The following is a 16,914-nucleotide window of genomic DNA, read 5'->3' on the forward strand; positions in this document are numbered from 1 at the left end:
GTTGTTTGTTTGTTTGTTTTATCAAATTTCAGCAATGGCATTTATGCTTTAAAATCTTTTAGGGCCCAGCTGGTGTGGCTCAGTGGTTGAGCATCAAACCTTGCACCAAGAGGTCACTATTTGATTCCCAGCCGGGGCACATACCCAGGTTGCAGGCTCAGTACCCAGTGGGGGACATGTAGGAGGCAGCTGATCAGTGTGTATCTTTTATCATTGATGTTTCTGTCTCTCTTTCCCTTTCCCTTCCTCTCTCTAAAAATCGATAAAAACATATTTTTAAAAATCTTTTAGGCTCTTGGCTGGGTGGTCAGTTATTTGGAGTGTCATACCATGCACCAAATGATTGCCGGTTCGATTTCCAGTTACATATGGGAGACAACCGATCGATGTTTTTCTCGCTCCCTTTCTCTCTCTCCCTTCCTCTTTCTCTGAAAATCAATAAAAAGATATCTTTGTGTGAGGATTTTTTTTCAAAAACTCTTTTAGGAATTAATGGCCTGAGTATCAATATTTTCATCCGCTGCTCCACACACCTGGGAGTTTATTTACTGGGAGGTCCGTTTTCTCGGTAGAGCAACAGTGAACACCCGTTTTCCTGATACCAGAGCCGCTTTTTTGCACACGCGCTACGTCGAAACCATTCAGGGCTTTTGTTCGGTTTCAAGGAGAATGTTGGTGGAAACTGACTTCATGGGCCAAAGGGAACTCACCTGCACTGTCAGTCATTGGCGTCCCCCTTAGCTGAGTGCTGAGCTGGGGCGAGGTAGTGGGGTGCAGGTTGAGAGAGAGGAAGGAAAAGAGGGGGAAAAAACAGAAACTTGACCTCTGGGGCTGAGACAATGCCATTATTTATGTAGCACGTCTCTGTTTCGAAGGCTTGCTAGGACTTCCCCTTGGGAGGAAAGCCAAACCTGGAGCCGGTCGGCAGCCAGCCTCCTGGGACCCCACTGGTTGCAGCTGGGAAATGCACTGGGTGGTAAGGGATCGGCTGCATGTGTTCCTTCTTTGGTAGGCTGCGTGGCTAGCGAGTGTGTTTCCTTGTGATTGACGCTTAAAAGAGAGAGGGAAGTCTTTTGTTGGGGCCTTACGTCATCTTACCAGCAACCTCTTCTCGAAGCTTCCCCTCGAGAGCAGCCAAGCTCCTTCTGCATCCCAAGGGTAAAATAAAACCCCACGGCATTTTGAATTGACGGCGCCCTCCTGGCATGGATGCTATGCGCGAGTTTCTTGTTTGTTGGACTTCTTTGGAGAATCTTCCATCATTGTTTCATCAGAGAACATGCATGCCCTTCATTTTCTAAGCCAAGCTGGGGCCAAAGCCTGGTTTGCCAAGAGTCTGCCTCGACTACACATTTTTGCCGTCTCTCAGAAAACGCCCAAAAGGATGGCTGCTAGCTCTCTTGGTGTTCATTAAATGCTTTTGTGTTCACATGAGAAAAGGGGAGACATTTCTCCAAAAGATTGGCAGCTTCGGGGGACGTGACGGTGGCTGTATTCTTAAGAAATCCCTGGGACCCAGGGCTCAGAGCTGGGCACCTGGAGGGCCGTCCTTCCTGAGTCTCACTACTCAATCGCATGGCCATTCTGCGGGCCTGCCCTGTGCCCGGAGGGACGCTGTGTGCTAGGACCGAAGCCCGGTAGCTCTCGTGGCTGGGGAAGGGTGTGCAGGCTCTCCTGGTGCTCTTCGTGAGCCCTCGAGGACTGGTTCTCTCTATCCCTCTGAGTGTCAGCAAACTCCAAGGACAGCACTTTGGGGGCCCCTCATTTGCCTTTCCTTCCCGAGACATAAGTGGCCAATTCTGAGAGCAGTTGAGTTGTGCTTGAAAAATGTCAAGTGCATTTGGAAGCGACACATTTTTGCTGACGCCTGGAGTACCGCGCTGAGCTCCTTCCATGACCAGCCGCTGGGGAGCAGTTCAGTTGGGGCATCACCAATGATTCCTCGTTTCCCAGCTGGCTCGGGGAACAATCCCAAGTCCTCTCAGCCTCCTTGGTCCTCCCAGTGGCCGTCTGGCCAGACCGTTACCTTTGGGTCTGGCTTCATTTTATTTATTGTTTTTTTCTGCAACATGGGAGGGCAGTCCTTGAGTGAATCAGAACTTGCCATTTTTTCAACCCGGAATTATGAAAATTTTCCAACACCCAGAAAAGTTGGAAGAATAGCACAATAGAATAACCACCTAGTTTCAACAATTGCTATCATTTTGCCCCATTTGCCTCGTCTATCTGTACATAGAGAGATATAAAGATCTTTTTGCTGAATCATTTGAAAGGAAGTTGGCAACTTCATGACACTTCACCCCTAAAAACAGCAGCACTCAAAACTTGCATTTAAAAAAATATATCCACTCACCATCTAGTGTGTTGTCTGTAAGTTAGACACATTTAAAAGCTGCAGAAACGGTTAGGGTAGAGTTTCTTAAACTTGAGCGTACATTCAAATCACCTAGGGAGCTTCGTAGGGGATGCACTCCCAGACCCCAGGCGTGGGTCTGGTCAGAGCCAGGAATTTGTACTTTCCTAACGGAACACTCAAGTCACCCTAAAGCAGGTATTTGGGGGACACAATCTGAAGATTGTTTCTTTAGAACCTTTCTTTTTTTTGTTTGTTTGTTTGCTGAATTGAACCTTCTAAAGATTTGTAACACCAGGGTGTAACCATGTTGTGGCAGAAACAGGAGTCTACATATCTGGTATTTTGGTTTAATCGTTTGAAGCACCGGCGATGAGAAAGAAGAGATGTGATAACTGAGCGGGTTTCGTTCAGCTGTGACTACCGCAGACGCTGTGATACCCCTGAGCAGCCTGAGAGGTTTATCTTTATCGAGGGGCAATGCCTGATGGGAAGTATATGGGTTGTTTTTCTGTGGAGGGATCTCGCCTGTATGTGTAAATGTAGACACTTGCTTTACAAACTTGTAAATCTGTTTGGAAAGCAAGAATCAATAGGGCAGAAGGAATCATAATCTTAAAATTAAAAAAATGTTTACTTAATCTTTATGGTTGAAAGTATTATGTATGTACCTTTTCTATCCCCAATTGACCTCTTCTAGCCTGCCCCGCCCCCAACCCCAGGACTCCACCACCCTATTGTCCGTGTCCATGGGTTATGCATATGTGCATACAAGTTCTTTGGTTGATCTCTTCCCACCCACCTCCCCACCCCCACCTTCCCTCTGAAATTCATCAGTCTGTTCCATGTCACTTGATCTGTTTTGTTCATCAGTTTATTTTCCACATATGAGTGAGATCATGTGATACTTGTCTCTCTCTGACTGACTTATTTAAAAATGTTCACAGTCATGTCCTTTTAATATTTATTATTTTGACCTTGGAAAGGCTGTAGGTCATTCATTTAACAAAGATGTGTTGAATGCCCATTATGTCCCAGGCTCTATTCTAGATATTAAGATATAGCATTGAACAAATCAGACAAAATACATTATTATTTTAAACTTCATAGAGATTCAGTTCTGAATGATAGATGCAGGTGATAAAGAATACACAAATGCATATATGATGAAGAAAAACAAAACAGTTATAACAGGATGGAAAATGACAGAGAAAGGAGTGAGGGGGGCCAGAGAAGATTTCTCGGGAGCAGTGGTGAAACGAGGTGGAGAAATAAGTCATGCATATATTTCCAGGTGGAGGGAACAGCAAGTGCAAAGGCCCTGGGGCAGGAATGTGATGGATGTGTTATGATGAAGACTAGGAAAAGGACAGTATAACTGATGGGAGGATAAAGTGGTAGAAGATCTGGTTGGAAGGGTTGCCAGAGGGCAGGTCATGCAAGGCCTTGTAGGCCACAGGAAGATTTATTCTAAGAGTTATTGCCAGCCTTTTTTATTTATTGTTTGTTTGTTTGAGGGAGGGGTAAAAGTGGTGATTTATGATGTAATCTTTTTAGAAAGAGGTATGGAAAATAGACTGGATTGCAAGAGGGCAATTCTAGGATCTCATGAAGCAATCCCATACCACAGGAATAATGGCTATTTCCTTCTGTTCCTATAAATGACTGCATTAAAAATAACATTAACGCCAACTTAAATTTCCTAATCTTCATCTTGTGATTTCTCTCATGTTGCTAAAATACTCCTGTTTCTAATTTACTGATTCTGTCAACAAATATGGCTGATGTTGAGCACTGGGTTTTAGGCTCTGGACATCCTAAGAGTAATAGCTGAAGTATCAAGTGTCAAGGATTTCACAGTTTGACTTGGGACAGATACGTTAATTATTAAGGTTACGACCTAGCCAGTTTGGCTCAGTGCATAGAGCATTGGCCTGCAGACCAAAGGGTCCTGGGTTTGATTCCGGTCAAGGGCATGTACCTCAGTTGCAGGCTCCTCCCTGGCTTCCTTGTCCAGGACTCCAATCCAGATGTATCTTGCTCCAAAATTCTGCCTTTACACACTGTGCCTACTGCCTCCTCTGTTAACGGACCCTTTGTAACCTGGAGCTACTGGACAAGGAATACAGGACCTTATGTATGAAAGGACCCCATGAGCCTTAAAGTTGCCCCCTCACAACCCAAACCTCTCAACTTCATTCAGGTCATCAAACATACTTAGAGTACAAATAACATTTAAATATGACTTAGTTGTTTATTTTAATGTAAGCTATGTTAAATAATCCACTGAGATGCTCATTTTCTGACATGATTGCTAGTCATATCAGGCCTGTTTGATCTTCATCAAGGATTTAAATACTTTCAAGGTTTTGTCTGGAAGCAGCCAAGATGCAAATGTGTGTAACGACAGGGATGTTGCCTCAGAACCCCGCTGGGCAAGCTTGCTAGCCCCAGTGTGCAGGGGCAGTATGGTATAGTAGCTCAATTAGAGCTCTTAGAGCCAGGCAGATGGAGCTGGAGCTTTACAGACCCAGCTTGCTAACTCTTAACTTCCATTTTCTCATCTGTACAACTGCAGTCATCATAGTACCTACCACCCAGGGTTGATGTGAGCTTTAGTGCAAGTAAAACATTTAGCGTTGTCACTGACAAATAGTCAGTGGTCCATAAATACAGTTGCACCTACTGGAGACTTGAAGAGAAGGGAATGCCCGTAAAAGATTTTGGGATCTTAGAATTGAAGCTAAGTAAAAATCACAACACAGCGAGGGAGCTCCATTCATGCATGCATTCATTCATTTGCTCGTTCATTCACATCTCCCCTGCATGCTGAACGAACTTAGAGTTGGGCACATAAAGGTGAACATGTTATAGGAGACAAAGCCCCTGGCTTTCAGCTGCTCAAAGTCTAGACTCTACCTAACCTATGCTTTAAAGTCCACTAGTATATATGTCTTGGAAGATAAGCTATCATTGTAAAAGGTGTGGCAAGCTACATTTGAAGCCCTGAATGGCACACGATCAGAGAGTTGATGGTCCTTGAAGTGTCCTTGGAGAAACAGTCTCCTGACCCTGAGGAAGGGTTATATTAGGTGTCCACAGGAGACCCCGTTTCCCTGTTGTCACCCCTGATGGCTCTAGCCACCAAGGGCAAAGATGTTTCCAAAGAAGGAACCACGACACCATGACCTAGAGAGACGGTCTCAGAACAGAAAGCAGGATGGAGGGGGAAACAGCTTAGGAAGAAGACTCAAGAGAGACAGGTTAGGGTAACACTTAAGAGCACAGACTTGAGCATAAGACAGAGCTCAGGGTTTAAATCCATGGATAGTTGCTTAACTTCTCCAAGCCTAATTTCTCATATTGTAAATGGGAATATTATAATATTTATTCGTAAGTAGTTGTGCCAATATATTTCACATGGTCTATCTTTGTGAATGACCCATGTGCACTTGAAAAGAGTGTATATTCTGCAGCTTTGGGGTGAAATGTTCTATAAATGTCAATTAAAGCCATCTGATCCAGTGTGTCCTTTAGAACCACTGTTTCCTTGTTAATTTTTTGTCTGGAAGATCTATCCAGTGAAGTCAACGGGGTGTTAAAGTCCCCTACTATAGCCAAGACCGGTTTGGCTCAGTGGATAGAGTGTCGGCCTGCGGACTGAAAGGTCCCAGGTTCGATTCTGGTCAAGGGCATGTACCTTGGTTGCGGGCACATCCCCAGTTGGAGGTGTGCAGAAGGCAGCTGGTCGATGTTTCTCTCTCATCGATGTTTCTGACTCTCTATCTCTCTCCCTTCCTCTCTGTAAAAAATCAATAAAAATATATTTTTTTTAAAAAAGAATATTGTTTAAAAAAAAAAAAAGTCCTCTACTATGACTCTCCCTTAAAGTCCTCTAGAGATTTTATATATATGCTCCTATATTAGATGCATATATGTTTACCAGGGTTATAGCCTCTTGTTAGATCAATCCCTTTAGTATTATGTAGTGACCTTTGTTATCTCTTGTGATGGCCTTGATTTTGAAGTCTATTTTGTCAGATATGAGAATTGCTATCCCAGCTTTTATTTTATTTTCTATTTGCATGGAAAAAAAATTTCCATCCCTTCACTTTCATTCTGTGTGTGTCTTTTGTTCTGAGGTGGGTCTCTTGTAGACAGCATATAGTTGGGTCATGTTTTGTATCCATTCAGCTACCCTATGTCTTTTGATTAGAGAATTTAATCCATTTACATTTAAGGTTATTATTGACTAGGGGCCCGGTGCACGAAATTCGTGCACTGGGTGTGTGTGTGGGGGGGAGTGTCCCTCAGCCCAGCCTGCCCCCTCTCACATACTGGGAGCCCTCAGGCGTTGACCCCCATCACCCTCCAATCGCAGGATCGGCCCCTTGCCCAGGCCTGACGCCTCTGGCTGAGGCGTCCGGCTCGGGCAGCGTGACCCGCAGCTGCAGCGGCCCCGCGATCATGGGCTTCGCTTTAGGCCCAGGCAAGGGACCCCTAGCTCCCGGGACTGCCAGCTTCGACTGTGCCCAGCTCCCATCGCTGGCTCCACCCCTACTTCCTGCTATCACTGGCCAGGGCGGCAAAGGCGCCTGATTCTCTGATCATGGCCCCAGGGCCGCCTTTGCCCTGCCCCCCAGCTCTTAGCTCCCCCCTGGGTTTCCAATCACTGTCAGTGGCAGGGGGCTTCTTCCTGCTTTCCCTTTCGCCTCCCTGCATTGTGCCTACATATGCAAATTAACCGCCATCTTGTTGGCAGTTAACTGCCAATCTTAGTTGGCAGTTAATTTGCATATAGCCCTGATTAGCCAATGAAAAGGGTAGCTCGTACGCCAATTATCATTTTTCTCTTTTATTAGTGTTGATAGCTCCTTATTTATTGCCATTTTAATTCTGTAGGCCTAGGTTTCTCTCTCTTTCTTCTTCTCATTACAGCAGCCCCTTTAGCATTTCTTGTAATACTGGCTTGATGGTGATAAAGTCCTTTAGCCTTTTTTTTTGTCTGGGAAGCTCTTCATTTCACAGTCTATTTTGAATGATAGCCTTGCTGGATATAGTAATCTTGGTTTCAGATCCTTGATTTTCATTACCTTGAGTACTTCATGCTATTCCCTTCTGGCCTGTAGAGTTTCTGATGAGAAATCATATGATAGCCTTATGGGAACTCCTTTGTAGGTAATAGTTTGCCTTTCTCTTGCTGCCTATAAGATTCTGTCTTTGTCTTTAATTCTTGGCATTTTAATTATGATGTGTCTGGGCATGAGCCTGTTCAGGTTCTTCATGCTTGGGGTTCTCTGTGCCTCCTGAACTTGTGTGACTTTTTCCTTCACCAGGTTTTGGAAGTTTTCTGCCAATATTTTTTCAAACACCTTCTCTATGCCTTTCTCCCTTTCTGCCTCTTCTGGTACACCAACTATGTGAATATTGTTGTTTCATGTTGTCCCACAGCTCCCTTAGGCTGTCCTGTTTTTCAGTTGTTTTTTTCTTTTTTGGTTCTCTGATTGAATATTTTTCTACCCTGTCTTCTAATTCACCAATATGATCCTCAGCGTCCCCTAATCTGATGTGTATTCCTTCCTATGTGTTTTTTATTTATGCTATGTCATTCTTTATTTCCATTTTCATAGTTACTATGTCTTTTCTCGTGCTATTGAACATCTTTACCATCGTTATTCTGAAGTCTATATCAGATAAATTTATCTCCATTTCATTTATCTCTTCTTTTGGAGAATTCCCTTGTTCTTTCATTTAGGGATTGTTTGTTTGTCTCCTCACTTTGACTGCCTGTTTGGCTTTGTGACTATGTATTAGGTTGATCTGCTATGACTCTCAATCTCTAGTGCAATACAGTGTCAAATGCTGTTTCTGACTAATCAGATCAGGCAAAGACTCAAAACCTCCAAAGACTGCCTCTGCCTGCAGACTGATTAGATTGCACCTTGAGTAGCCTTCAGGCAATGGTCCACAGGTGTGGCGAGAATTTTCCAACAGGGTGAGGCAATTGCTTCTGCCTGGAGGCTACTTGTTATTCTCAGCCTCTTAATGGGCCTCAGCACTCCACACCAGAGGGCAAGGTATTTTCCAATAGGATGGGACAACTGTCTTCCCCTCAGGCAAAACTGCCTGGATAGCAAAAGTCTGTGTTAGAAAGATGACCTCAGCAGTGTGAGGGAATGACTGCACAGGAACCAGGATGTCTGCCTTCTGAGCCCTAACCTCAGAGCTCCCAATCCTGGCTTTTGCTCACACAGCTCCAATCCACTCTGCCCTCTCTCTGCTGGAGCACAAGTAGCTGCACATGGGTTTTGTGTGTTGGCCCTTTAAGAGGATGCCTGCATTTCTAGCCAGATGTCATATGGACAACTTTCTCAGTTATGGTACTCTCTGCTGGGACCCAGCTTGGGATTAGACCCCAAAGCTCTCATTGGCAACCCCCCACAGCTGAGATATCTCTCTGGAACTTCCACTGCTGTCTATGGGAGCCCATCCAGCTCTTTCCCACCTTCGCCCTTCCTACCAATATGTGGTCTCCACTTTCTATCCTCGGTTATCAGGATTCTCTCCAGCTAGTCTTCCATTGATTATTCAGGATTTTTTTTATATTTTAGTTATAATTACATTTTGGTCCTGGGAGCGTGTCTGTGAATCATCCACTTACTCCACCACCATTTTTAATCTCTCTCAGTAACTCGGTTTTTGTATTTGCTTTGACTACATTGCGAATCGTTGTAGAAGATAAAATCTAGATGCATATGGGAGAGTCTGTAATGATGTGAGTTTGCAGAATTCATGTGTGTCACCACCAAGGGTAGCATTTTGCCCCTTCATCCCTGTTGGGCAGGCAGGGTCACTAGCCAGGACTGTCCTAGCATCTATGATGCAGAGTGTGAGAGAGCAGTGGCTGCCCCTCCCAGGTCACCGTGTGGATCCTGACTCTCTCCCTTCTCCTGGCAGGCACTTTCTCTTTAAGACCTCCTCTGGAAGCACACCCCTGTTCAGCAGCTCTTCTCCGGGGTACCCTTTGACCTCAGGAACCGTTTACACGCCGCCACCCCGCCTGCTGCCCCGGAACACCTTCTCCAGGAAGGCCTTCAAACTGAAGAAGCCCTCCAAGTACTGCAGCTGGAAATGTGCCGCCCTGTCCGCCATCGCCGCCGCCCTCCTCCTGGCCATTCTGTTGGCCTATTTCATCGGTGAGTGGGGAGCCAGCTGCCTCTGTTGCGGGGAGGAGGGAACCAGGCCCTCTGTTGCCTGCGAAATGTGCTTGTTGGCTCCTGAAGTCGTAAGAGTGAGTGACAGACTGGAGTGATTTTTCCCCTCCTGAAATCCATTTCTATCTGAGGCGTTTCTCCTTGATTCTAAACGACAGTTCTCATATGTGAACTTAAGCATCCTTGCTATATTCTTTCTTGGAGATCACCTGAGAATTGTTGTTCCTACAAACCCATCCCTCGTTCCCAAAGTAGCCTTCTAGTCTCCTCCCTCACTGGATTTTAACCCAGGTGTGTGCTCTGAAATTCATGAGCATTGGTTAACTACAGCCAAAAATCAAAGAGAAGAAGAATAGTGATCAGCATCTCTGGGAATAAACACCACATGCTACTGAATCCGAATCAGGTCCACCTCCCATGCCAGCTGTGCTTCTGGGAACTCTGAATATGACTTAGGGTAGCAGATTGGCAAAGTTGCTGGGGTATCTTTTTTCCCATGCCAAGGATGTTGGTTTGCGTCCTTGGGGTGCAGCCTGTGTAACTATGGGAAGCAGTGAATGCCAAGAGCTTAGGGGCAGGGTGCCACATGCATGCGAGCATCCTGGGCTGGACACAAAGCCCACTCGCAGCTCCTGGCCCCGACAGAGAGCCCCTGCTGCCACTCTGTCAACTGAGCCTGCCAATGGCAGATCTCCTGGCCCGGGCAGAGGCCACAGGGACATTTGTGAAAGTTTATTTGAAACACGTGGCGGTTCTGGCTTGGTTTCAGGGCAATGATGATCGGCCTCCCCAATTTGTCTGTGCCCTGTTGCAAAGCAAACCTAGAAAACAGCAAAAGGAGGCCAACCCCCAAACAACTCCCAACATTTATGTAGAAACCCCTCCCACAGGAGAGGGGAAAAGACAGCCCTGCGCATGCTGGCTTTGCCCCTTCTCTCTAGGGAGTGGGACTCACACACCTCCTGCATCCTCAGCCAGCCAGTATGGTGCCTGCCAGAGAAGGGCTGGTCCAGGAGCTCCAATCCCATTCTTCCCAAGCTTGCCTGATGTGAAGGGAGGGTGACTGTGCTCCCCCGGAGATCTTAGACCAGGGGTGGGCAAACTTTTTGACTCGAGGGCCACAATGGGTTCTTAAACTGGACCGGAGAGCCGGAACAAAAGCATGGATGGAGTGTTTGTGTGAACTAATATAAATTCAAAGTACACATCATTACATAAAAGGGTATGGTCTTTTTTTTTTAGTGTTATTCATTTCAAACGGGCCAGATCTGGCCCGCTGGCCGTAGTTTGCCCACAGCTGTCTTAGACCCTGACCACGGCTGACCATTACTAGCCCAAAACTGATGTGAAGTTTTCGCTCTCTCCCAAAGTATCCGTGTGCTCATCTTAAAATGGAAAAATAAGTTTCACATTCCTTACTGGGCACACCTCTCAGCCGTACCCTCCAAATGTGAGGACACTGACATCCCGGGGAAAGGCACTGTGTGTATCTGGGGCTTTGCAAACACCTTTGTGCTCTAAACCCATCTCTCTAGGGGCAGAGGTTCAAGTCCTGTCTGCCTCTCACTTACCTCTTGAAGGATGGAGCAATAGGTTGACTTGAAGGAGGGGGGAGGGCATCTGTTACACCCTCAATCACTTGCGTACCCGTTTTGTGTTGTTAGAGGTAGTTTTATGGGCTTCCCCAGATTGTTCAGTGGAAGTGAACTGAATTGCCTTCGGTTGCCTCTGGGGTTGTTGCGCGATTCGGCTTTATGTCAGAAACTTCAGAAAGGGTCCATGAGCTCACTTCTCAGGCTTGATGTTCCACTGGGCTGGTGGGTACTGCCAGCCACTGCCAAGACTGTCCTCGGCGTACCTCCTCCTCCACTGGCAAGAGAGAGATAGATGGCTACTGCCTGATTTATTGAGCTTGATAGTTAAAATATAATAGCTTTCTGTAGGGCGATCACATAAATGGGACATCGTATAGGGAGCATTTAATGTTTTAATCGGGTGCGTAACTTGTAAATGATGGATTAGGAAACATATTTATTCTCAGTCTTGAGGCTACTGGATGGACCTGAGCATCTAAGGATGGTTTATTAGGTTATAATCCATCATCTCCTATTATGTATGCTTTAGGTAAGATTGTGCTCTGACCCTGGAGTATTGAAGAATAGTTTAATGACTCAAAATAAGTGATGTAATGAGCCAATTTACCCAACAGCTATGGGGGAGAGCATGGAGCCACGGGGGCTGGCAGGTCTGCAAGTGTGGTGGGAGGTCAAGACCGTGAGTTCTGATCTTGACCCCAGAGACCCCTTTCTCCTCAGCCTTCACAAAGTTGCTTTCCTTGTGGGTCTTAGTTCCCTAAATGAAACGTGGGAACAGGGTGGTTATTTATGTGCAGAAACTCTGAAGTATGGTGAGGATTAATTAATGTGGGTGACTTTGAAGATGAAAAGCAGTATATTATTAATTACAGAGCTTCAGGGCATACACAGTGCATTGCAAACACAGAGAAAAGTGCTGTCGGGAGCAGCGAGGGGTGGTGCCTACCTAGAAACAACCTTCGGGGAAGGAGGGAGAGGCAACACAAGGGCCAAAGCCCATTCTGGTCCATGTGGGACTCTGTGTTCCAGTAGAACATGACAGCTCCTCCGTTGAAGCACTGGCCTGAGGGCGTTTATGGACAGGCCTGCCAGGAGCGGTGACCATGTGTCAAATGAGCTTGTTTGCATGTTCCAACCCATCAGAGGAGACTTTCCAGAAATGAGTAATCTGGACTCGTTCAGCCCCATGACGAGTTCTCCCATAGATCCAGCATGTGGGTGGTGTCGACGCAGGATAGCGTTAGCTCTCCTGGAAATGGGAAAAGGTGGGGCCTTTAACAACTCAGGGAAGGACCCTTCCCCTCGTCCCCCAGTTCTTGATCTCAGAGCTGGGGTCAGCAACCTTTTATGATATACTCTCCATTCAATTCCCCCAGTGTACAGAACACCCTGGAATAAATTACTCTGAGGAGCTGCATGAACCACTCAGGGACCATTTGGGGCCTCATGCGGCCTCTGGCCCACGTGGTTCCAAGGGAATACCAGTTTAGGAGAAGCTGGAATGCAAGGGAGCGTCCCTCTTAAGAAGCTGTCTTCCATCCTTGGGCAGCTCAAGGACTTTCAGTGCCAGCAACACCAGAAATCCCTCTAGACCCCGAAATTTCTGAGTTGTATGAGCAGCATAGAGCTCCTCACCTGTGTTATGCTGACTACACTGTGTTTTTATCCTTACAGTGTACATAACAAGAACAGGTTAGAAACTTTCCCATTTAAAGCATGTTTATATAATTATGAAATTTGAACCATACCCACAGCCCCCAACACACACTCTAGCAGAAAATAAAATTGGTGCCACCAGCATGGCCCAGTGTTTGAGCATGGACCTATAAACCAGGAGGCCACAGTTCGATTCCTGGTCAGGGTGCATGCATGGATTGCAGGCTCAGTGGGGGGCATACAGGAAGCCGCCGATCAATGATTCTCTCTCGTCATTGATGTTTCTATCTCTCTCTCCCTCTCCCTTCCTCTCTGAAATCAATGAAAATATATATATATATATATATATATATATTTTTGAATTGGCACACAACAGTCATTGAACAAGAGTTGATACTGAGGCCCAGAGCATCTAAGTCACATGGCTAGTTAGCTGCAGCATGAAGACTAGACCCTTGGTTTCCTGATGTCAGGTCTAGCATCTTTGCCCTGACTACTCTCTCCTAAAGTTTACATTTGGCCATGTTCTCCAAATACTGCCTCAAACCTACATGGCCCTGAATCATCTAACACCTTGGGCAGCAGCCAAGCCTCCTCCTCAGTCTCCTAACCCAAGTCCCAGCGCCCAGTAGCCTTTCTCCTTAAAGAGCGGGGGAGTAGGCATTCTCGGGTTTGCGGGCCATGCAGTCTCTGTCACGACTGCTTGTTGTTAAGCAAAAGCAAAGACGTAAACAAATGGGCATGGTTGTGCTCCAAGAGACTTCAGTTACGGACACTGAAATTTGAGTTTTATGTACTTTTCATGTGTCAACCAATACTATCCTTTGGATTTTTTTTTCAACTAGTCTGAGTGTAAAACTATACCTGTTTAGCCCAGGGGGTCTTAAAACCATACAAACAACCAGGTGGCAGACAGGATTTGGCCCACAGGCCACAGTGTGCCAACCCCTATCTGATTATATTACTGCTCTTTTCCTAAGATTGCCTTTTCAGAGTGTTTTCACCTTTACAAAAGGGGGGAAATGTTGTCAAACTGGCTAAGTCCAACCATATGTCCGCTGTAGGTGGGCAGGTGATAGACATTTTCTGACGTTGCATTCCCATTTCACAATGAGTAATTACACCTGCCTTTCTGACCCACTCCCCAAACTCAAAGAAGAAAGCCACTTAGTTGAAAATTGTGTGTAGGATAAGGGTTTCCATCTTAACAGGCTACTTGACACAGTGCTCCAACGCAGATAAAATGCAATTGTCTTGCAATGTTGCCCTGTATTCATTGTCCTCCATCTTCAGTTGAACCCCATCTTCCTGGGCAAAACCTTCGCCTGTTCAAAATCACTCAGGGCCTGCCGCCTTCTCGCCAAGGGTTTCCAACAGGTTGTAACAGCGCTGGGTCATTGAATAATGTCATCGTTTTCTGGCCCTAGGTTAACGTTTCCTTACAGGGCACCAAAGTTTTTGCACAGCTTCCCCTCAGCAAGAAGAAAGAGGCTTGCAAGGTATGACTTTGCTGTTTAAATCCAGATAATCCTAGAAATTCTAGATGAGAATCCACACAATGGCTCAGCGTGACTCCAGCCTCAGCCCATCCCCCCTGAGTTAAAAACATACACAGCGTAACTGACAAAACTCCCCACCTGGTTGAGAAGGAGGGAGGCAGGGGGCAGAGAGAAAGATAAGCATTTGTGTCATCCTAAATTAGTTTTCAGCTCTTCGGATCTCTGCCAAACTAAAATACGTATATATAGTAGAAAGTCACCTTGTCTTTTTTCACTACGGTAATTCCTGCCAAATGTGAAACACTGTGTTTTAAGTCAGCTGCTCAGCACTGTCTTCTGACACGCTCGCTTTGATCTGGGAAGAACGCAGGCCATCAACATGTCAGGATGTTAAAAGTGCGGTAATTTGGGGTGCTTTCAGGTTTTGTTGTTTTTTTCGAAAACAATGAGGGATTATTTTCTATGGAAACTAAAAGCTTGCAATGTGCTTAAAGTTGCTACACTTGAAAATTGATATGTTGAGACGCAGACTGATGAATCCTGTGTTCTCAGCTGCTATTTTGTGTGTATTCCCATCTCACTGAACAGAGGAGGTTTGGGGAAAACAAAGAAAATGACAGAAAATGATGAGAACAGCACACTTACCTGGCAGCCTTTGTGAGGACCCAGCCTGGGGGCGGGAATTGGTCCTCGTTCCAACTCCCTGCTCTTTGTCCAGAGAGATGCTAAACCCTTCCCTCCTTTGTGAATTCCAAATCATGTATTTACATCTTAGTATCTAAGGGGCAAAATTCTAATGATTAAATCCAGCAAATAGCATTTCCACCCAACTCCAGGCCCAAATGGTCAAACCTCGCAGTTAGTCACACAAACAAAAAGAGAACTGCCCACAAGTAAGCCAGGGGACCAGTTAGTGGCAGCTTTTTTATCTATTGGATATGCTAATGTGCTTTTTAAATTTTATATATTATTTCAGAAAGGAAAGAAGAGGGAGAGAGAGAAACATCAGTGATGAGAGATAATCTTGATCGGCTGCCTCCTGCACACCCCACACTGGAGATCCAGCCCACAACCTGGGCATGTGCCCTGACCGGGAATCAAACCACAACCTTCTGGTTCACAGGTCAATGCTCAACCACTGAGCTATACCAACTGAGTTGCTAATGTGCTCTTAACCAGGTAATATGTCCTGGCAGTGCCCACACATAGGTGAGCCTTTGGCAGTGGGACTGCCACGTCATAACCGTACACCTGATTTCAAAGGGTTTGTCAGTTTACAGAAAGTCAAGTAAATAATTGGGGGGGGGTGTTGGGGGTCCCTAATCGCCTAGCAGACACATGGCAATGTTTGTATCTCATGTTTGACATTCAGAAAAGGTGAGTTTCTCCACTGAGGTGCATGCCTTTGTCATCCCTCTAAGACACCTGTGAGAAATCAACGTAGTCAGCCAACATGGGCTGTCCATCTTCGTGGGCACACTCGGTGGATGCAAATGAGGAAGCAACTTTTGGTCCTGACTTTGTAGAGCATCTTGATGCTAAACTAGGGGGGAAGAAGTGAGTAGTTGCTACAACCCCAAGTCCCTCGAGGACAATGACAAGGAAACAGGGTACTGATATCAGCTGCCAACCCAGGACTTTGTGTCTCCCCAAAGTACACGTTAGGTGAAGGGTGTGGCGGGTTCATCACCTGTGCATCTATCCTTTGATCACCATTCTGGCCTCAGTCCTGGACTTTCTCTGGAATAATTCTCTCTCTAGCTGCCTACCAGTCCAACAGCTGTAAAGGGAGGCTGTGACATTACTGTCCCCCCCTCCACACACTCTATTTGTTTAACTGGATTACTTAGGGCGTCACCAGGCCCACAGATCCCCATGTCTTGAGTCGTTCGTTTGTTCGTTTATTTGTACTTGTTTCAGGATTTAGGATTCTGGGCACAACTTCAAACATACTGTAAATAGATATTATTTCATTCTGTGTTTTGCCTGTAACAACATTACAGAAGTTCTTGCCTTGCCGTGCTAATTATAAAAGAAGCAACTCGGTGTAATGGGAAGCACAAACATAGGCTTTGGTGTCAGAGAAACTGGGTTCAAGTTCTGATAGATATACTTAAAAGCCATTTGACTTTGGGCTTGCTATTTAATCTCCCTGCACCTAGGTTTCCTATCCAAAAAGGAAAATGGGGATAATTCCTACCTGGAAAAGATGTTTCAAGTATTCATTGAAATGATACATACAGACAACTTTTCTTCAAGTTCCATATGTCATCATATGTGGGAAGTATCATTACTGTATGTATTCTCAAGAAGAGAAAAGGTTTCATTCAAAATGTGACATGACTTCTTAGCATTTCAAATTTTTCTTTCTTTTTTTTTTTTTTTGGAAAGAGGTAGACACAGACCACCTGTGACATGATTTCTTAGCACTTAGAATTTTTATTTCATGTTTTTGGAAAGAGGTAGTCACAGGCCAGATGGATTGATGCACAGCCATGTGACTAGACGAGTCCATGGTCACGCCAGCAGACCAGTGTGCTGCCTGGCTGATTGTGAGAAAGCACCAATTAAGAGGTGTATTCTGATTTCAGAGATGT

General features: G+C 45.6%; 1 protein-coding gene across 5 annotated transcripts in view; it reads left to right on the plus strand.

Moving 5' to 3' along the window:
* TENM2 (teneurin transmembrane protein 2) overlaps positions 1 to 16,914 on the plus strand; it is a 402,968-nt gene that overhangs the window by 151,882 nt on the left and 234,172 nt on the right. For all 5 annotated transcript variants that reach the window (XM_059699131.1, XM_059699132.1, XM_059699134.1 and 2 more), the window contains one exon: positions 9,311 to 9,549. In XM_059699131.1, the coding sequence (XP_059555114.1) occupies positions 9,311 to 9,549 (239 nt within the window). The remainder of the gene's footprint in view (positions 1 to 9,310; positions 9,550 to 16,914) is intronic.

The sequence above is a fragment of the Myotis daubentonii genome, chromosome 5 (assembly GCF_963259705.1).
Source record: "Myotis daubentonii chromosome 5, mMyoDau2.1, whole genome shotgun sequence".
Taxonomy (NCBI): Eukaryota; Metazoa; Chordata; class Mammalia; order Chiroptera; family Vespertilionidae; genus Myotis; species Myotis daubentonii.